At 32.5% G+C, this 23,523-nt stretch overlaps 1 protein-coding gene and 1 long non-coding RNA gene across 2 annotated transcripts in view; both read right to left on the bottom strand.

Annotated features, from left to right (window-relative positions):
- Positions 1 to 15,734: 15,734 nt before the first annotated feature.
- Positions 15,735 to 23,523, bottom strand: part of LOC110114710 (phosphatidylinositol 4-kinase alpha 1) — a 68,926-nt gene continuing 61,137 nt past the window's right edge. The window contains exons 24-26 of the mRNA XM_020847669.2: positions 16,973 to 17,181; positions 16,735 to 16,896; positions 15,735 to 16,307 (exon numbers count right to left, since the gene is read on the bottom strand). Coding sequence (XP_020703328.1) covers positions 16,049 to 16,307; positions 16,735 to 16,896; positions 16,973 to 17,181 — 630 coding nt within the window. The 3' untranslated portion in view covers positions 15,735 to 16,048. The remainder of the gene's footprint in view (positions 16,308 to 16,734; positions 16,897 to 16,972; positions 17,182 to 23,523) is intronic.
- On the bottom strand, positions 18,873 to 23,501 carry LOC114579580. Its single transcript, XR_003700648.1, has 3 exons — positions 23,024 to 23,501; positions 22,866 to 22,937; positions 18,873 to 22,781 (listed from the first exon to the last, which is right to left on the bottom strand). It is a non-coding gene; the product is annotated as an uncharacterized LOC114579580 (long non-coding RNA).

The raw sequence follows: 23,523 nt of genomic DNA, 5'->3' as shown, positions 1-23,523 counted from the left end.
GGAGATAAGGCTGGGCGGAGTCAATACAGGTTGGGGTGGTCAACATTGAGAATGGTTCAATAAATTAAATAGTTCAAATCATAATAAGATTATATTATAATTCAATTTAATTTTTTTTATATTTTTTAAAATTAGTACTTAAAAAGAAAATATTAAATTAACAATCTTATATATTTTTTAGTTTAATTAGGATAATTAGATGTGAAATAGTTACTTAATTATTAATCCAAATAGATTATAGATTTTTGATCAACAAGTTTTATTTCCTCTCTAATTATATAATAAATTATGTTAATATTTAGCTATCTTTTTTTTTATAAAAAATTAACTATATTTAAGATTACTTAAGCTCTAATCATAGTTGGTACATAGTGATATATTTAGACTACTTTGAATTTATTAAGACTTAAATTTGGATCATTAATATTTTATTAAAATTAAAATATGATTATTGAGTCTATGATTATTAGCACATGCATAATTGATTATGGTAATCAATTTTTAATATTTATATTAACTAATTAAGACATGATTAAGATTCTAATCAAGATCATTAAAATTTAATCATGGTAATTAAGCATTAGATGATTCATTAATCATATAAATTAGGTATATAATTATTCAATAATATATTATGTTAACTAAACAAACTTAGAAGTTTAATTAACACCACAATTTAAATTTAAATATTGTTCATAACAAGCACCTAAAAAGTAAAAAAGTTTCATATAGGTAAATAAATTAATTAGTGTTTGTAAATATTTAATTAAATCAATTAATTAGTTTTTATAAAATATTTAATTGATTTCATTTCAAGCAATTACATGTTTGCATGTAATTAATCTTAATAAGTTATTAGTTAATTATTTAATTAGTGCTTATCATGGTTAAATAAACCATCTAGTGCTTAAAAAATATTTAACTATATATATTTTTTTAATTATATTTTTATGCTAGTTCTATCAAAAAATTTATATAGCAAGCAAGTGTTAAAAGAGCTTCAATCTTTTAGTGTTTCATAGATAAGGGTCAAGCATAAACTACAACAACTTACTAATGTAACATAATCTGCATAAATTAAAAATCCATGTGTTTGTTTAATTTTAAGGAGCTAATAGTGAAGTTTTATTATAAGGGATTTGATGTTAAAAATCAAACTAATTTTGATGGCCCTACCTAGCTCTACTATGAGATCAAAATCAAGTACACAATATGCGGGAAAAACCTAAGATATATCATCATCAAGCATTACTAAAACTCAAAAAAAGGTTTGGAGCTCAGAACTTCCTTATTTTGTTCCATAAATTTAATTTTTCCTTTTTTTAATATACAATATGATGTTGTAACTTAATTATTGTTGGAATGAATGAGAAAAAAAATGATATTCTTGTTAAAAATTGGTGAGTGAAATCTCTAGGGTTGAGAGCTTGGTGGCTAACATACCCCTTTTGGATTCTTCTTTGTGAAAAATCTATGTATCTTTCTTATACTTACTAATCTATATATTAATCTTTCATAGCATATTCTACTAACATATTCCTAGAATTATTCCAAAGCACTTTCCAACAACTAACAACCATTAAAAATTCTTAAACCTCTTTGGAGCTGGTGGCCAAAGGTAGGGTTCTCTCAAACCTCTTTTGGCCCACCTATCAACTCTAAAATTTCTTGGATATCTACCATCTATTCTATTGTGATCTTTGCACATCATCCTAACATTCCATAACATTTTTAATTCCTCGAAACACATAAAGACCCTCCACCAATTTAATAATCTAAATGAATGAATGGCGGTCGCACATTAAATTTAAAACTTTAATTAAGGAAAAAGTTAGCTTAAATTATTTAAAAGCCGCCGGAAATCTAGAAAGTCGTTGGAAAATTGACCGCATGAAAGCCGCCGAAAAACTGCTAAAAAGCTGCCGGAAAATTTACAGCCGGAAAGTCGCCAGAAAATTTCGACGATAATGGGTGATTTTCCTGTAGTGTTTTGGTCATTCCTCTATCTCAAATAGACCAAAACAACTCATAGGGACCAAACATTTCGATCCCTTTTGTTCGGCCGAGTAGAGGAGGTGGAAGAGAGAGGAAGAGGGCGGCAGCTAGGCGGCAGCCGGTGGGTTTTCAGCAATATTCTTGGGGGAGAATGATGGAAAAATTTTAAGGAAGAGTAAGGCGAGTCCCAAAATCAAAAATCTTTTCATTTTCTCTTAATTTCTTATGATGAAAAATCTATGGTTTGTTCAAAACATAAAATTTTTTGAAGAAGAGTGATAGGGAAAGCTTGAAAAAGATTTCTAACCTTGAAAATGTAATTTTCCCGAAAATTTTTAGGGTTTCAAAAAATTAGGTTTTTTATTTTTATTTTTAATTTCTATGGAAATTTTTTAATGAATATTATTTCTGATGATCTTATGAAGGTTTTTAATTTTAGAAATTAGTATTTTTAACAAAATTTTATTTTCCTAATTTTTAATTTAAGGAAATCTAAAAGCTATTATGTCTAATTATTAGCTTAGAGAAAGCGGAGGGTTTTACATTAAATTATGATGAAATTGATAATAATTAGGTTTCCGGTTTTAGGGTTTTATAGTAAAACCAAATATTTAAGGCATTTTTAATTTAATTAGGTAAATTGAATAACTTAGAAAGGGTAAAATGTGGGAAATTATCACCATTAGGAATTTAAAATTTAGGGTTTAACTTAAATCTGAAAATAATTATATTATAATGATAATTATAATTAAGGGTAGTGTTAAAAAGAAACAAATTTAGGTTAATGTTATAATTAGAAGTTATATTTATATTAATGAAACATAAGAATTTAGGTTAATATTGCATTAATGATTGATGTTGTTTATTACATTTATGTATACGTTAATTACATGAATGATAATTAATGAAAGAATTAAGGATTCATGCTAAGGTAAATGATTGATAATCAAAGTTACATTATTTGTAGGATTTCGAAGTGGGAGAGGAATGACATTGAAAGAGAAAATGGCAAATTTTACATGTCCATTAGGTAGGTATATTTGATTCTTCAAATTTCAATAGTCTTTTATGCTTTTCTAAAATTAAATGCATTGTGTTATATGTTTAAGCATGCAACTTTTTATTTTGAATGAAGTTAGTAAGAAATTTTTACAAGGATGCTTAGATTACTTAATGATTTTGATCTGTAGCATTTCATATCATAAGTCATACATGTTTTATTAAATTATTTTTAGGATACTTGAAAGTTATACATTTTATTTCAAAAAAATCCTTCATGTTGCCTTGCATAAGAATGAAAGGGTTAGAAATATATGAAAGAATGTTAGTTGTGCAAATCACCTATCCTAAAATAGATAGTGCATGTGAACTTGTGCATGTTGAGGTGGAGTATCGATATGGTGCCTTGGCACAATATGACTCTTAGGAGCAATATGATTCTTCGGGACAAAAAATGATGAAAGAAAGTGATATGACCAAAAATATGTGTACCTAATCAGTACAATTTTGGTACTCTGATATGGATGTATAGAATATAAATACGATACATATATATGTATACAGAAAATTAAAGATAAGTGAAGGGCATGAAATGAAGAGGTATTTAAACATATGATGGTAATATGATAGCAAAAAGTCTTAAAGATATAAATGCACAATTATCCTTACATGACTTTTACTTCTTTAAATACTTGCTACTCAGTCTTATATTTAAAGCATGCATATTGTTCCTCATTTCATTGTAATTGAAATTGGTAGAATTAAGTGTCACATGCTAAGCATTAGCTCACTCCCTAGTTTTGAGAAAATTTGCAGGAGAACCTGCTACTAAGTGATGGCTGAGAGATAGTGGTTTACTTACAGTTGTAGGGAATTACCGGATAATAGGTTCTTTTGTGTTTTCTTTTGATGTTCATTTTGTGGTGGATTTTACATGTCTAGCTTATAATCCACCTTTGTAAATCTCTTTTGATAATAAATGGAAAATTTGAAAATTTAGAAGTTTAGTGGCTCTTTATAAATTGTTGGATGTTATTTGTATTAATACTTAATGTTATTTGATGATTATATTTTTTATTTTTGTCTGACATCCATTCCCGCCTCATTTATACAAGCTTACCAGGCCGGGTCGTGACACTCTCTCTCTCCTTCCCCCCACCCCCACCCACACACCCACCAACCACCATCACCACTACCACAATAATAACAATAAGTGAAAGACATGGATCACCCTTCCAATGCAAGATCAATTGTGATATGTATCTAATTTTTTTAAATGATTTTATTAAATGAAAAATCTAAATTTTAGCGCCATGCCTTGTCAAAGAAGAGAGAGAGGAAAGAGAGAGAATATTGTTCGGTGCTTTTTCATCCATCAATTTTATCCAGAGATTTATTCACTTTATTATAAGTAAATCAAATCTCATTTTAGTTTTTAATAATTTTGATTATTATATAAATTTTCTTATATTGAACATAATTACTTATTCTGTGCTACTTTTTGATTGTGGCATTTGTATAAGCAAGAAAGCCTGGTTGTTAACACTATAAAATGGGTCGGCTGTTAAAACATAATACCCTCCATAGGAGGGTGGGCCGATGAGCTTTCTTTTAAAGATGACTTATGGTGTTGTCCCAATTGTAGCCTTTATTAATTTAATGAATCCATATGTAATGATAATTGATTAATTGAATATCATAATTAATTAATTTGATAAGTAATAATTGATATGACTGATGGCTAACTGGGAATAAGTTGGGATAAAAGATGTTGAAAACACCACATTAAAGCTCGATGTCATGCCTTACTAAATTATATATTGATGTATGTATATATTGATAGCACTGATGACTTTGATAGATATATTAATATCATTAATAGTATTGGATGCATTAATAATATATAAACAAATAATGCATATGATTAGATAAGATAGATTCCTTTAGTGATTTATGAATAATTTTTTCACTATTACTTTAACAATTTATTGGATTTTATACCAATTATTCATTATTAAATTCATTGTAAAGAGTTCCTACTTTTATTATTGATCATTTTAAATTTTATTGATAATAATTGATCATTAACTATATTGACTACTATTGATAATATTAGACTGAGCATATTATATTGATTCTTTAGTCATTGCATTGAATGATTTATTGAGTTTTGGATTACTGTTGGGTTTTTAAGCTCATTATGTGGATTTTTAATGATTTCAGGTCAAAAAAGGGCTTAAGACTAGTTGGAGTGAGATTTTCAGAGATCCTTAGGTTTTCTTTAAATTTTGAATATGTATTTTCTTTTATTCTTTTGTGGAGTTATCTCCTAGCTATAGTATAAATAATATATTTGGTGAATAAATAATAAAATATATTAAAGTATATGATTTTAGTTGCTTTCATTAATTTTTGTTTATATTGATGTAAAGAGCTCTAGTATATTCTTAAAAAGATAAATAGATAATTCTTCCAAATTTGATTCTGATAGGTTACAAATATAAGAGCCAATGCTTGGAATTTTGTAATTTTAGTATAATGGCTTTTACGTCATTTGAATCTTCAACCATTGATGCTTATATTTGATAGATCTACTATAATGGGTAATCTTGTCCTTGGAATTAGTTATTTTTCTTTATTTTGTGATTTAATTAAATAAAAAATTTATGATTATTTCATATATATATTTGCAAATGTATAATGTTATATATTGGCTTTAACTAGTTGCCTCCACCACAAAGCCTAGCTACTACATATGTGAGAACTTATTATAAAACCTTATATTGAGTGAATTCCTTTATGACAGAGTACTCCACATAAAAAATCAACTAATTACATTGAGTGCAAACTTGTACATAAGAGCCATCTTTATAGTCCTTTGGACTAACGTGTGATTTATTGTAGGAGATACACTTTACTAAAAATTTATGCTTTATGGTTGCCAAAAAATTAATTCAAAGATTTAAAATTCATAAATATATGCATGACACATCCTCTTTAGTGAGATAATTACATACATTATAAAAAAAATATTGAACCTTCAAAAAGGGAAATATTTTAAGCATCCTGTTAACTTATCTTGAAAATCATATCACCTATGTCAGTTTCTATAGGGTATAGTAAGGATAATAAAAGTTATAGATACTTGATTCTATAAGAGTAATTTGAGATACCAAGAATTTATGAAATATGTTAGAACCAAATTTTATAAAAGTAGTAATTAGATTAAGAAGTTGAGGAACCAAATATCCATTTTAGTCGCACAAATGAAAAACATAGCCAATACAAATTCTACCCCTTCTCTTGAACCTGTATAACACACCCAACAAAGGTTAAGCCTAAAAAGAGGTCTACCTTAGGGCTTGCTAAGGTCAAATGTATGATAGAGAATTTGATATGATTTATAATTGAATGATTAATAGGTTTCTCCTATGGTCTTCATATAGCTCATTGGGATCCTGTAATCATCCTAATGCTAAGTCATATTCAACATAGGATGAAGGCTAAACAAGGGTTTCTAGCAAGACTAAGATGGGTTTGAACCTATGGAATGAGCAAAGAGATTGAGTTAATAAGGAAGAAGGCTTGAGTATCCTTTGGGATAGACTAGAGAGTCAATCAAGGGTATTGACTTGGTTCAAGATCAAATGAGTGATATTGATCGAGAATGGCTAGCCCAATCTTAGTTTGAAGATCCCAAACATTAAGTGTTGGAAATTTTAGTGCTTACGGCTCCCATATGAGTGATACGGGTAACTTCACTAATGTTCAAATGAGTGATACGTGTAACTTCACTAATGTTCCTACTATGCAATAAATGGGTTGAAATGAAATAGTGTATGGCTTTAGAGGTTTGGGCCATGTCACCCATGCAACTCTCCCATGTGACTCATGTTTGAGCCCCAGGCCTGGTACATGGTTCTAGGCCATCCAATTGGATCAAATCAACATAATATATACATAGTCTTAATTGATCCATGTTTCTTAGTTCATTTTGAATTGAAACTTCAAATGCTCATAAATTTGTGTAGGATCCTCCAAATTAGATGAAATTTGAAATAAAGCTTCATGTTACCCTAATCTTTCAATTCATGGAGTTGGGGGCTCCATGCATTGAAATATTAAAGTAATTGTTTGATGAAGTTTAGATACTTAAATATAAAATTACCTCAATCCAAATAGTGAAATTTCTCAATTTTTGGCTCTATGGACTCCTGCAGATGTGCTCTATAACTTTCTTGAATATCTTGAGCCTTAATTTCCATTGCATTGAAAGATATTTGTATATTATTACTTTATCTCTTTACCCTATCTCTCTTTCTTCTCAATTGATGGTTTTTTTTAGCTGGGGAAGGATGAGAAAGGATGTGTAGAGACTTGGGAAGATGTTTGAAGCAATAAGGAAGAAACACCATGAGATGGGGAGCTTTGGAATGGGAGAATTAGAATGATGAGTGATTTGGCCTTTTTTTTCTTAATTTAAGACATGGGGGCTATACAAAGGGCCAAGATTGGTTTGGAAGCTTCTTTAGATGCTTACCATATGGCTAGGTAGTTGGAGACCAGTCATTTTGGCCAGGTGAAGGATGTTGTAAGGACCATGAGGTGGAAAGGGGAGTTTTTGGAGCTCAGTGCAAATGGATCCAATTTTCTATAACTTCTAAAAGATATTTGAATTGCTCAAACTAGCCAATTTGGGTTGGGTTGGGTTTTGGTCAAAATTTTGGGCTTTTGGAGCTTTGGTCTAGCCCAATTGGTTGACCTAGGTCAAACCATGGGCTGGGCATGTTGGGTTTGATATAATAGGTTAAGGGACACATTCTACAATCATTGGTTCAATTTTATTTCATAATGGGTGGAGATTTGGCTCACAAAAGTTAATTTGGATCCACTTGGTTCAACCAATTTTGTCTAAACCAGGTGAGCCTATGGGTTAAATTTTTTTTTTGGGAGACTCATGTTAAGCCAATGGAGTATCCCCATGAGTTTAGTTCATTGACTTGTTCAAAATAATTGGTTTTGAATTTTGAGAGATTTAGGTATGTTTTGATCAACTCAAGAGTCGACTTGATGAACCAAGTTTGACTTTGGTTCAAGGTGGGGTCTAATCAATCTCAAAATCTCAAATGATATTTGGAGTTGGTCAAAAGCGATTTCATGCCATGGGGAGGTCATTTGGTTAAAAATGCATTTTTAAGTGCTTAAGGGCACCTTGGTAAGTGATTTCATTCCATGGGGAGATCAATTGGTGCAAAAGGCATATTTAGGTCCTTAAGGAGCACTTTAATCAACCTAGGTTGACTTGGTCAACTAGGTTTGACTAAGGGTTGAATTTAGATTCAATGCACACCATTTCATATTTGAGATGTGTTGGAGGAGGTTTTATGGTTTGGTTTGACTGAGCCATATTGAAGTTTCAGAGAATTTAGTTTTTAAGAGATTTCGAGGTTCATTGACTTCATAGTCAACCATGGTCCATCAAGGGCTCAAAATTGGCTTAATGTATCATGCAAATGATTATGAACATGACCAATAGCTATAGGGAGGTTTCTAAGGTGGTTTTCCATCATGTGCAAAGTCCAATGACATAGGCTGTAAATATTTAAAAGGTTTTGTTGAATTTCAAAATGCATTAGTTTTGGGGGTTAGGAAACTTGAAACACTTTCAAATTGATATGGTTGATCATAGGGACATGCTTAATCAATATGCAATTGATGAACCGTGAATCTGAGGTCATTTGATTGGGTTTTGAAGGGTTTGAAGTTTCCCCAAAAATTGGTTTTAGACTAAGGGATTTTGAATTTTGATTTGAGCATTTGATTTTGGATTTTGGATTTTGGATGGGATTGATTTATGATTAAATTTTATTTAATGTTATTGACCTTACACAAAAATAATGTCAACATATGATAACATAAATATAAGAATGAATTTAGATAGACAAAAAGTACTAATTGGTATATCTACACTTTAGGCTGCATCCCCATTAGTTGGATGTCACTACTATCAAAGATTGATATTATTGAATCTAAAATTATATGTGAATAACATCCAACAATACCAAAAATATTGAATGAGTAGCAAATAAAGAAATAGAGAGAGAAAGAAATATTCTAGAGTAAGAAGATCTAAAGCTTCTATAAAATGAGCTTGAGCATAAAAAGTCATGTCATATAGAAAAATTGCATCCAATTGTAATTTTGGGTTGGGGCTTGTGCATTACAAAATTGACTATGTATATAGTCATATATAAAAGAAAAGAAAATTATAATAGTTATGTAGTCTAATTAGAATGTCTGACTTGACATATATTATTTGTTGAATAATTGAGTGGTTGATCAATAATTTCCTTTGAAATGTCATCATTCCTTGATTAGTCACTTGAACTGGCTTCATAAATCATACTCACTATGTTTGACACACTGTACACACTTGACTATGATGAGCATTTAGATCTTAATTGTTTGCTTGAGGTGAGCTCTACTATAGACTGGCAAGTCTCTTTTGAGCTACGAATAAATAGTTTGAGTTAGCTTGAGTTGAATCGGGTCAACTTAGCTTGATCTGGGTAGACCTGGCTTAAACCCTTTTTTCTTACAAAATATTATAATTAATAAAAGTGAAATATAATTATATTGTCAAATCCAAAAAGGCAATGAGCTAACTTAAAGGATTTTTGGAAGAATTTAATTGATTATTATCTTTTGCAATAATCAAATTGCCAATCATATGGAAAATGATGCCTCCCACTCCCTAATAACCATTAAAATTCAAGTATCATTATATGAGCAGCTTATTTGAAGCTAATGCTATGTAGCTTATAAAAAAGAAAATGAACAAATTAAAAATATCATGGATATGCTTGCAAAGTGATACTTATTGAAAAGTAAGGTATTAAAAAGTCTCAATTAACTTGCATGATTTATGATATGGAGATGCCATATAAAGAAGTGTTCAAATACTAATAGTTAGGCAGTTAAATAAAAAAAAAAATCTCCAAATCAAAGATTGTTAAGATGTGGAGATAAATGTCTCTACCAACTATAACTTTTTTCTATCACATTTATGTGACTCCTATAAATTTGTTACTTAACATCTTCTACCTAACCTCTACAATTATGTTGCATATGACAATCTACCTTGCATTGACAAGATTGCCACCTTGCACCACTAGACATTTTATAAGGAAATATCATGGAGTATTAAATATCATCCACAATCACAAGATAATAGAGCAAAGATGATTTACAAGTAGGGGGTGAGAGAGAGAGAGAGAGAGAGAGAGAGAGAGAGAGAGAGATGATTTTATTCAACATTTTATTATTAAACTAAATAATAATTCATTTAATAAAAATCCCACCTTACAAACCCTTTGTATGCGTAGCCAGTTATACATTTAAGGCCGGTAGATATAAGATATATCAAAAATATTAATTTAATATATTAATTGCTTTGTATTGCATTTTTTTTTCACAAAAATAGTAAATGTCTCTATCCCATACATTGCACAATTATAAATAATATCCTTTTTTTTCACTCAGATTTCTAGCTAAGAAATTATAAGTGTATATTTATAATTAAAATGTTTCAAACGTTTAAATAAAAAAATATTAAAATTTGATGGGGCTGAGGTGCATAAACTAACAGTAATAATGCAATAAAGAAGCCGTACAAGAGATGCGCAAATTTATTATTTATTCAATAACAAAATTAAATTCTTTTTCATTTTAGATCTAATGATTTTCAGCTTTACTTATATAAAAAAAGGTTTTCGTGAAAATTTTCTAATAATTACAAGAAAAGAGTTAAAATTAATGTTTTATTTAGAATTATTCATTATTCATTATTGAATAATATTTTTTAGAGCGTACAATATCATATCAAACAAATATTAAGAGAGCTTTACATATAATATTCAAAATTACAGTATTTATATATCTAACACAAATTTGAATATTTACATAATCTAGCACTCCAATTAACTCTTACTATGAAACCCTTGAACATGAAAAAAATTGTTACACGAGACCAGGAAGTCACAATGAGATATTACGGGATTAGTTAGTGAGAGATATATGTAACTCGAATCCTCTATATATAAGTTGATTGGATATCATCGTCATCAAGCCATATTACACATTGCCCGACACTAGCCACCGTTCATCCTGCTGCTGACTCTCACTATGAAACTCTTGAGCATGAAAAAAAATTGATACATGAGACCAAGAAGTCTAGATGAGATATTGCAAGATTAGTCGGTGAGAGACATACGTAACTCGAATCCTCTCTACTCAAGCTGACTGGACCTCGTCGTCATCAAGACATATTACCTACTACCTGAAGCTGACCACTGATCATCCTACTACTATCATCTCGACTTTGTCCGCCCCTAGCCTGTCCGCCCAACCTACCTAAACTACAACCTATTATCATGGCACTCACCCCTTGGATCCTAACTTCTTCACCATGATGAATTCATAATTGGAGTTAACAATGAGTGATAAACTATGTACAAGATAAATTGTAAGCATTAAATATATAGTTTCAAGTGGGTATGCAAATCCCCAAATACAATAAGATATTAACTTAATTATTTAATGCTTATAAAAATGGGTCGGGTTCAGATTGACCCGTTTAGAGTCGGGTCGATTCGGATTCGACCCGAACCCGACCCACTGACCCGAATTGACACCCCTATTATTAAGTTACTTATTAATTCTAACTATGCTAAATAGTTTTTGACTATATAATCAAGCCCTATCCATGATCCGTCAGCTCAGCAGGCCGCGGCCATCTCTGCTGCTGAAACGGCGGCCAACGGAGAGGATGTTCAAACAAGAGCCCGGCGGCAACTTGCGCTCGCTCGTCGGCCTCCTGTCGTAGCGCTCCGAGTTCAAAACCAGTCGGCATCACCAGCAGCAGTAGCGCCAAAGGGAGCAGAAGCGGCAAGAAGAAGGAGAGAATCGCCATTAATAGATCAAACAGGTGCATCTACCTGAACTAACAAATCAGAATGTGAGAGATGATGAGGCTCTCGTTTCACCATTTGTAGAGCAAAGCTAAACGGCAAAGCGGACTCTTACTTGCTTTCTCGTGGGTGGAGGACGTGCATTACGTGAGATGAAGAGAAGCTTAAAAGGTTCACAGGATTTGTCCTGCTTCATGGGATCAAATTATATGGAAGACCTTTGCAATATTGCTTGAGTTCGGATGGTGGAATCATTTGGATTTGCTTCATATTTATATGTATTTATAAATATTCGATAAATACTCATTAAATACTGAGTTGTGAGTATTACTGAATATTTTATGAGTATTTGCTGATTTACTATGTTTTTATTGAATATTTACTGAATACTCAACAAATACTCGATAGATACGCAGCAATTTGGACGGTAATTCGTCGATCTTTATGCTGAAATAGCCAGAATTGTCTATAGAATTTAGCATTTGAAGGCTTCATTTGGAACAACTTTGTTATTATTTTTAAAAATATTTTTTAATACAAAAATATTTTAAACTAAAAATTTTTATACAAAAAAATTACTTTAAAAAATAATTTAAAAAAAATCATCCCAAATAAAATCAAATTCTCCAAGTTATATACAGCTATTTTGCCCATTTAAAATGAGCTCGCCATAAGACTAACTCATTAGAGAATTTGCCGAAGGGAATTCTTCCTCAATGATCTTCTCCCGCACTTGTAACTCATCAAGAGTTGCTCAAGTGTTGAGACAAATATCCAATAAGATTTTGATATTTTTATAATAAATATTTATTTTAACTTGACATATAATTTTGTCCATATTAATAAACTTTTTAATACTATTTTAAAGACTTAAAAGATGCCAAATGAGTGGAGAATGAGTTTGTTAATTCCTATTTTTAAGAATAAAGGTGATGCACGAGATTATACGAATTATAGAGGAATTAAATTAATGTGTCATACTTTAAAACTTTGGGAGCAAGTTATGGAGCATAGGTTGCGGCGTTATACTAATGTTTCTCAAAATCAATTTAGATTCATGCCGAGTAGGTCAACTATCAAAGCCATACATTTTATTAAGAAGTTTGACGGATAAATATAGAGAAAATAAGGAGGATCTACATATGATATTTATTTATTTAGAAAAAGCATATGATAAAGCTCCAAGAGAAGTGCTATGTAGAGTCTTGAAAAGAAAGAAGTTAATAATGCTTATATTCAAATCATTAAAGATATGTATGCATGAGCTATTACTTGTGTTCAAACACAAGGTGGTTGGACCAAGTATTTCCCTATTTCAGTGGGGTTACGTCAAGGATCAGCCTTAAGCCCATATCTTTTTGCTTTAGTCATGGATGTTATCACTAGACATTTGCAAGAGGATGTACCTTGGTGTATTCTTTTTGTTGTTGATATTCTTCTTGTTGATAAGACTAGAGAGGGAGTTGAAGGTAAACTTGAATTATGTAGGTCAACCTTAAAGTCAAAAGGTTTTCGCTTGAGTAGATCTAAAACAGAATATATGGAGTATAATTTTAGTAATAATAGACCTAATGAGGGGATTGTGACTTTGGGCGATCAAGTCATTAATAAGGGTACACATTTTAGATATATTCGATCTATTATTCAGAGTGATGGTGATATAAATGGGGATATTATCAGCAGCATACAAGTTGGATGGTTGAAGTGGAGGAATGCATTATACTTGTTGTGTGATAGAAAAGTACCCCTCAATCTTTAGAGAAAATTTTATAAGATGGTGGTGCAATATTTTATGGTGCCGAATGTTGGCCATTAAAAGAGAAGCATAATACCAAGTTTAGTGTGGCAGAGATGAGGATGCTCAGGTGGATGAGTGGCTTTACCTTGGAGATAGGGTAAAAAATGAGCATATACGTGAAAAGGTTGGAGTAGCGCCAGTAGAAGATAAGATTAGAGAGAGTGGCCTTCGATGGCTTGGTCACATAAAACTGCGACCTTCCGATGACCCAATTAGGAGAGTAGAGATATTAGATTTGACTTATGTTAAAAAAGGTAAAGACAAACCTAAAAAGACTTGGTTAGAAAATATTATAAATGACCTTTCTTTATTAGATTTGAACGAGAACTTGACTTTTAATATATCACAATGAAGAAAATTGATTCATGTAGCCAACCCCACGTGGTGGGATAAAAGCTTGATATTGTTGTTGTTGTTGTACTTAAATATAATTACTATTTTAGTGCTGAAATCTCAATTTAAAAAATAAATCCTTACTAAAAACTCGCAAGGGTACCCAAATATTTGGCAATTATTGAATAGAATGATTTAGATATTTTTACTGCAAAAATCATTTACCATTGCTATGTAATTTTAATATGTTACTAAAACACAGGAATTCTTTAACAATAAGCCTCAATCTAAGCCTACCAATAAAATTCCTAAGAATAAAAATAACGTATTCTAATTAATTCAAGTCAAATCAACTTATACTTTATAGCCAAAACCTAGTGATATCCTTAAGACTTCTCTCTCACTTTATTAATCTATTGTCCTCGATCAAAATCTTTATTCTCTATTATTTTGTGCCTAGGAGTTTTCTAAATAGATAATTGCAATGAGAATCTATCCCTGACTGCTAAAATAAAGGGGTTTTTACATACATAACATTTAAAACTATGTTATTTACTCATCTAACACCTAAACTTACATATTTACATACATACCACTTAAAAGCTCTTTACCTTTCTAAAATACCACTCCATTTCTGCTCCGTGAAAACCCATTCGATCGCTCACTTCTTCGCTCACAAGACAAAATTACAGGACATCATACAAACATCAACAGAAGGAATCCTATCATCTCTCGCAAATCCCTTCAACAAACACAAAAGATCTCACAGTAACATAGATCCCCAAGCAGAGGAAACAAACAAAGCTCTTCACTTAGCAAACAGGGCAAAGAATATGAGAGAAGCGAACTAAGCAGAGGAGCTCCGGTGAAAAATAGCAGCTCCTTTCTCCATTGCTTCTCAAACCACAACATAATTTATCAAACTTGGATATATGTACAATTTCTCAAAAAAATTCAGTTGTGGTTCAAAATGAAGAAATTCTTATATGTAAAATATCAATTTGTTTCAATGATTTTTTTGTTATATGTAAGAATATTGATTTATTTATTTTTTTTGCTTTTAGGGTTTATACCTTTAGATCTCACAAGCACCAGCCATAAACCTCCTTATCTGCTTCAGTTACTTGCATCAAACAACTGAAACAGAAGTTTGAATGATACGAGAGGCTATTTGCCTAATCGATTTTGTTCTATTTTAGAGGTAGAACATACAGGAGGCTAGATGAGAGGCATCAATGGGAATGGTGGGCCGCATTTTGACAGGAGTAGAGATGCTTTTTGTTCTTCGACGGAATGAAGAAGATGAGCAAACGCTGAGGAAGATGAGTTTTGCGTGCAAATAAGGGTATCGGACGCGTTTTCACGGGAGAGGAAACAGAGTGGTATTTTAGAAAGATAAATAGGTTTTTAGTGGTATGTGTAAATAGGTAAGTTTAGGTGTTAGATGTGTAAATAATATAGTTTTAAGTATTATGTATGTAAAAACCCCTAAAATAAATTATTAAGTCAAACTAAGACTTCATTTGATAAGCTTTCTTATTTTTTTATTAACAATATTTTAGTATTAAATTTTTTTTTAAAATTGAAAATTTTATACTAGCAAATTGTTTCATAAAACAAAAACAAAACTATCCCAAACAAAACCTAAATCCTTTTTCATTTTCCTTCATCTCATTTGATAGGGATTCCATCACTTTATTCCGTCAAGCTAATTGTTATCATTATCAACGAACATTGTTCTTAACTTTTCTTAACAAAATCCATATCAAACGAGTATATCTCTGGTAGATGATCTTCCCTTGCATGACAATGTTACGCGCAGATAAAATTGAAGAACTCAAATCGAAGAATCAGCCGCTCAATACCAAACAAGAAAATAGGGCAGAAAAAGAAAATATTTAATAGGAAAAGCTTTCGATTAAAGCAGGGAAGAAAAGGAGGGATGAACGTGAACCTATTTCTCGATGCCTTGCTGCAAATACTGTATGAGATCATAGCCGGCGGTGGTCCACTTGTTATAGGCATCCATACAGGTACGGATCATGAAATTAGCAGCCTCTCGTTCATTCATCTCCGGATGAAATCGCTTTCGGAGATTCCCAATTGGGTCTCCTCTGCTGAAGCATGGAAGTCCACTGTCCACCATCAGAAGCACCGTCGTCAAAATACCATGCATGTGTCGCCGCCCAGCAAGATAGCCTTTCACGCACAGCCTGTAATGCAAACAACAAAAGCAGCACTAGTAAGCGGAAAATTATTAGGTGCGGATACCGGACGTCGAGATACGTCCGGACTCCACTAAAATGTTGACACATGGAGGTACTTTATATATTTAATGTGTATGCAGAACTTTAAGCCATTCTCATCAAAAGCGCATGCAAAGCGCAACAAAAAAGAAGTCAAAGCGCAACTAAAGTGCAAATAAAGCGCACAAAAACATACAACAAAAGCGTACTGCACGTGTCACATTTTAAATGGATGTCCGGACTTATCTCTAAGTCCGGTGTCCGCACGGAGAAAATAACGGTTGGTTAGCCGTTCTATATTGGGAAAGAAAATCATATTAAGACTACCAGAGATAAGGGGAAGAGGGTGTGGTGGGGGTCGGGAGGGGCGGGGGGGGGGGGATCTATAAATCACCTGACAAATTGATTCCAAGTGTCGCTTTTCATCGTTCCTGAAGGATCAAGCAATTGGGTCATCTCATGACTAAGCTTGAAGTCAGCATTTTCAAACCGCATGTTGCCACCAGGAGAAGTTTCAAGTATAAACCCAAAATCTATATGGACGAGCCTTCCCTTGCTGCAAGATGAACAATGAATCAGCATATGGATCTACATCTACATCAACAACTAAAACAATTTAAGAGATTACATACTTGTCAAAAAGAAGATTGCCATTATGACGATCCTTCGGCTGAAGTAGAAGGCTGGCAACAGCATAACCAGCACTGCTGATCATGAACATTTCACGGGCAGCTTCGAAATTGGGGGTTCCTACAGGCCCATAGTCTTGTTGAAATATCTCAAACAACCCACCATCGGTCAGTTCCCCCATTTGGTTTCTACTTCTTGTATTTGGAACAACCTTTGTAGAAAAGCTAAATTTAGTAGGGCCACAAGAGTCAATTATGCAAGGGTTCCTTTTAATTCATAAAAAATTAATAGTAAAAGAAAAGCTATGGCATGTCATAAAGGTAAAATCATTATGTAAATAGATTAGCTGGCTCACAATAGATAGCAGAAAAGCGAGAGATAAGATTGCATAGTTATTTTTATAATGCCATTCGACCTATAGAGAAGGCCTGGAATATTTGGCAGGCAAAGGCTTATGCTTTGTTTGGGACAACTTTTTTATTGCTTTTTAATACGGCTTTTTAGTTTAAAAATTAAATTTTTTATACTAGAAAGCCAGTAAGAAAGCCATCCAAAATGAAACTTTAATTTAGACTGAGCCTAGTAAAATCCAAAAACTTATTTGACAAGATACGAACGCAACTGTGGCAATTCTATGGGCTTCATTTTGGCCAAAAACAAACACGAAAAGCACATGAAAATCAGAGACACCAAGATAAATGAAGTAGAGGTAGGTCTCGCTGGATGCAATGGCTTGAAACTGCCACGCACATACAAGCCTTGGGCTGGGGAGCTGAAGTCATATTAAATCTGGTATTAACGAAAGACAAGGAATACCCTTTTCAATAGCTTAATTATCAACATTGAAGTTTGAGGGAAAAAAAGAAACCTTAAAGATGCAAATGAGTTGGGAACAATCTAGGTAGATGACGTGGCAAAAATGAGACTGGAAGAAGAGATTATGAGATGTGTCAGATGCAAAAGTATTGATTTCAAGAGTAGTGAACCCATTATCCAACCACGGAAGTGATTGTACAAATAAGAAAGAACATCTCGTAGTTGTCACATTATAGACCAAATCAATGTTTTGTGCTGGCATGTGTGCATGTACTTGTATATGTGTCCACATGTGCTTGCATTCTTGTGTGCAAAAGCGTGTGTGTACTATTGACCCTTAACATGGACTCAGTGATAAATGAGTGCGCATTCGACGAGAAAAATGATCAACTAACATGCCACCATGCGAGGTGGATTTCATATACCCCGATGTTGCACAAAATCACCCAAGTGTCATCGCATTCGGAATACCCAAATAGCCACTAAAGGACACTCATATTGGAGAAAAATGGTGAAAATTCCACTCGCGCGACTGAAACTAGATGAAATTTTACGCCCTTGAGCAATGAAAAATCAGCGAGCGAGTTAATATAAGTTTATTATTATTATTATTATGAGTTAATCTTTTAAATAATAAAAAAATGTTTAAAAAAAATATAAATTTAAAAATCTTCTAGGTACAAAAGTACCTCCCCCTTTTGCTAGCAAAAGGACACATCTATCCATTTTTTAATTTAAAAAAATAACATCATAACTAGAACAAACACTTCGCTCATTTAGCCCTCACATAACCCCACAATCAATACAACAACCTCCTCATACTCACTCGATCGTTAGCAACCACACTCTCCCTCAAATGAAAATCCTCCCTTCTTCGTGCAATATTGCGACCCCCTTCCTCTTTGTCTCGCACGCACAAGCCCCTAGCCGAAGCCACCTCTTCTCTCTAGATCTTCCTTAGCTACAAGCGTCGAACCCCTCTGTCACGACCCGTCCCGGATGCTCGATCTAACGAGGCGGGTACGAAAAGTCGGACGGTAGTACATTTCCAAAAGTATAAAATAACTCATCATCAAAACTTTGCAATTTCTCCCAAAATAACATTCCTTTAATGGTAGAAATGAAAAGGAATGATCAATTCTTATCCACCAACGCGATCGACTGCTAAAAATGGCGAAAAAAAAAACTCGAAATCCCTCCTTCGCACGTTCTGTCGTCCGCCCGCTCCCTGTTCGTGCGAACTGCTCGGTTCCGCGAACTGTTTCTGTTCGCGGTACTTAAAAGGGCGGGCCGGCCGGTTCGGTTGAACCGGCCGGAAGAACCGGTTGTCACACCCTCCACCTTCCCTAGCCCGGCCAATCACACACCACCATTACCAGCTTCGGTGCTGCACACTCATGCCAACCCACATCTGGTCTTTCAGTTTCAGCCCCAACTTTGTCCAACTCAATCAGCCAAGGTCGCGACTGGCTCTCCTCTCCTCTCCACTAAAAAAATCGACCCTCACTCTCCACTTTTCCCCTCTAAACAAAGAAATTCCAAAAGGAATTTTCCTCATCTTATTCCTCTCTTCACCACATCCAACCAACAACTGATCTCCATTCCTCTTTTTTTCTCTTAACAATGTGAGAAACTCTCTATTTCCCTTCTACCTCATATTTTCTCTCTCTTAAAAACACCACTCATTTTCTCTCTCTAAACATAGAATATTTTTTCCACGTCCACCTCACTTTCTCTTTATACAGAGAGATAAATCCCACTTTCTCTCACTAGAAATCTCCCTCAAGCCCCTCTTCTCTCTCTAAAAAGAATGAAATCGTTTTCCTTCTCTCAAAAAAAATACTGTGCATGGTAATACTCTCATCTTAAACCCTTTTTTCCTTTTTATAATTTATTGATTCAATCTAATTCTATTGTAAAAACACCCTAGGTTGCCCTAAAATCCTAACATTTTCATGAATCTAAAGGGGTAGTTTGGATGCGGGATTTAGAAAAATTCCTCCACAAGAACCATATAAACCATAATTCTTGATCCTCACAGAAAATCAAAAGGCTTATCAATTTCTTGTAAAACAAAGCTATCAACCATCCTACCAGTTCCAATAGTTTTTCCAATATGAAATTTTCGGATCACTAATATCAGAACCCACTAGTGGTGGATTTTCTTTCCTAATTCAAGATCATCCAAGGCCAAGCTGTACGGGCCTTACATACCTATCCCAGAGTTTATGTGAAAGATGCGAGTCATGTGGCTGAATCTAGTTGATTGTTTGTTCATCACGAAAGGGATACAAGATGGCCGAAGCCAAATACTCCAATTTAATATGCGTATAGTTGCACTGTGTGTGTGATATCATAGTAGTCTAGATCATTAGTAACAGAGTCCACTGGTACTGGATTTTTTTCCCTAATTTTGGATCATTCAAGGCCAGACTCTATGGGCCTTCTACATATCCCAAAGTTGATTGTTCATTATGTGATGAATGTGGCTCTAGTTGATTGTTTGTTCATTATGAAGAGGCTACAGAATGACCAAAATTAAATAGTACAATTTAATTGTGTGTCCATACGTGTTGAGTTTGTAATATAAAGATAATCGTCATTAGATCCTAATAATATAATATCATCTCTATAGTCATCATTCTTCATTGTTAATGTTGACCAAATTATGAGTTACCAAACCTATATGCACAAATCTTTTTGCATGACACCATCCATGTAACATTGATTTATACTTTTTCCTAATATTTCCACATTAATTTTACATCACCAATCTTATTTGTGTATTTTTTTATCATTCAAAAACTAATCTTTTTTTTCATTTATCTTTAATAAATGCTAATCCCATCATCCATCCATATCTCCAAAACCATCCTTTCTAATTTTTCCCACATTAATATTTTTAAATATTTATGTTGTAGTTTCTTTGGTAACTCCTTTCTACCTCGCTCAATTGGACAATCCATGACTTCTCTTCCACTCAACAACCCAAATCCATAAAACACTATTGGTCCCATTATAATTTTATAAATTTAATTTATGTCTTTAAGCCTTATTTATATGTGAGAGAGAGACTTTTCTCCCAATTTTATTGTTGTTACTGTGTTATATAAACTAAACTCAATATCATACAATTGATTATGAACTACAACATAAATATTTCTTGTGTATCAGATTTCATCTGTTTTTATGTAAAATTCAACTATTCATCAAGCATGTGGGAAAAAATAAGGATATAAAACATTATATAGATGCCCTATTTAAAATAAAAAATTGGACTATTGATCTAATAATTGCGGTTCAAAAACAAAATCTAAACATGAGGGCAGTGATTCTCTTCCTAAGATTAATGGGTTGGGTCCAGTCAATATTTGATAGTCAACGTGAGAATCACTCCATGATACCTAAAATCAGAAGCATGTGCCAGAAACATTCGAAGTTCAAAGTATAAAAGTTGTTAAGCCATGCTACTTCTAATTAAGGAGAGATGAAGCAAAATTCAAGGGGCCCATAACAAGTTGAATACAAAGTTCGGCTCAAAAAATGGCATCCCGGTTGAAGAGTTTAGAATGTTCTCTAGGTCAGAAGTTTAAAAGGCATATTAGATTGAAGATAAGACAATACCTAAAATTTCCGCATTCATTTTGTGAGGACTTTATAACTGCTTCTAGATTTGTCCTAAGTGCAAGCCTCTATGGTTAATTATTCCTACATCTAATGAGAAAGAGCATTTAACTAATACTAGTCATTAGATAGGTATAAAGTTCTTCGTGTATTGTCACGATCAGGCTCAGAGACTTGAATTAACGATACATGAACAAACAATCAGACATTTAATACATTTCTTTTAAATTCAAATACAATTTATCAACTATATTTACATCCCATATAAAAATTAAAGAACCACTAACACAACGTACACATTTGAACATATACATAAACTAGATGTTACCTGCTTTCATTGGAGCGCCTTCTTATGTACACATATTACTCTCTTTCAACCATTCTACTTTTTAAAAGATTTACCTAAAAATTTTAGTTTAACAGTTTGAATTTACAAAGTAAACTCAGTGGATAATTATACTTGTAGTATAGTAATTATACATAAAATAATTATATTAATTTGACTTTCTTTGATATATATATATATATCATTTTGATTTCAAACAACATAATTCTCTTCAAATAACACTTAATCATTTTCATTTAGTATAGGAGCATCGTCTAAGTATTTGTAACAATACAGGTACAACTATTTTCATTAAACGTGCAAGAGTACGTTGCGTCTCCAATCAATACCATAAGAGAGTGAACTCCTGTATTTGAATGCATGTACATTTTTTTCTTTTAATACTTTCATTTTCATATAAATCATTATTTGTATATACATTACACTATAAACCTTAGTAATTCAATCATTCTCAAAATTTTTATATATTTAACATTTAACTATATCACCTATACAATAATAATTCACATTTTCATTTCCTTGTCCTCTCCATTAATTCATATAATATGCAATAATTGCAATACTTAAAAGGGAATTGTAATAACATAATAAGAAACTGAATTTGAATAAAACAATTATATTATAATTACTCATTTTGATTACTTTTGTGCTTCAGTTCATTTCAAACCTCAAGCTTTGTTATAAATTTTCAATACTCTTCTCAACTCAATTATGAAAACCTTTTATTGTTCAAATAACATTAATGAGATCTTAATTAAAATAAAAAATTCAACTTAGAGTACTCAAATTTATCATCAAAGCTACATCAAGTATTCTTGCTCTTCTTATGACAACATAAATTACTTCAAACGTTTCTAAAGAGGACTTTTACCTAATTGAACATCATTAACATAACACTAAATGGCTCTAATTCACCCCAAAATTTTTATTAAATCAAAATAATTACCTCACCAAAGCTTCCATTCCTTCCTAGCAAATTTTCTTCCTTCACTGTCGAATCAAAGTTTACATCACTTGGATTCTTCCTATTGACAATCAAATTGTATTTCTTCAATTATAGGAATAAGAGGAATGAAAGTGCATAAATTTTATCAAACTAAATCACTTACTCCTTCCTGTGTCGTCAAAGATAGAGGAAACTACAAAAACTCCAAATTCTTCCTCTTCCAAATTTTCTTTCTCTACGCTCAATTAAGACAATTGATCATTTCATAAGATTAAATAACATAAGAAATTAGCACAAAAAGAATAAAACTGGAAAACCTACATTCCGCCTCCTTCTACTTCCTCTCGGCCTAGTTCCTCTTGGTTGAAGCTTCTCACGTTCGTTTACTTGCATTGGAGTGAATGAATCAAAGTTATCTCGCATGAAGAGTCGTTCTTTTTCACTCCCTCACATGATTATCCACGTAAAACAGCGATCCAAACCATCCAGGAAAATGCATGCATGCATGCGGCCCGCTCGATTGCTGTTTTGCCCGCGGTTCTATCTCTGTTACAGTAACAGGTCGATTCAATTGAACGGACCAGGCCCAATTCTTACATGTATTGCAGCATTAAATTGAGAATTAAAATTTACCTCTTTTGATGTAGACAAAGGGGGGGTCAACACAAGTCCAAAATAAATCAAATTTTGGCTTCCCTTGAGTCTAGTAGTTTAACATATTTGAGCTGAACTTTTAGCTCATTTATGAGCTGGCTTTAGTTCAATTATTGAACTAAGGGTTAGCTCATTATGAGCTAACATTTTAGTTCATTTATTATCTT

The sequence above is a fragment of the Dendrobium catenatum genome, unplaced genomic scaffold (genome assembly GCF_001605985.2).
Source record: "Dendrobium catenatum unplaced genomic scaffold, ASM160598v2 fragScaff_scaffold_54, whole genome shotgun sequence".
NCBI lineage: Eukaryota > Viridiplantae > Streptophyta > Magnoliopsida > Asparagales > Orchidaceae > Dendrobium > Dendrobium catenatum.
The sequence above is the reverse complement of the archived record's forward strand: the minus strand, read 5'-3'. Positions and strand labels throughout refer to the sequence as shown.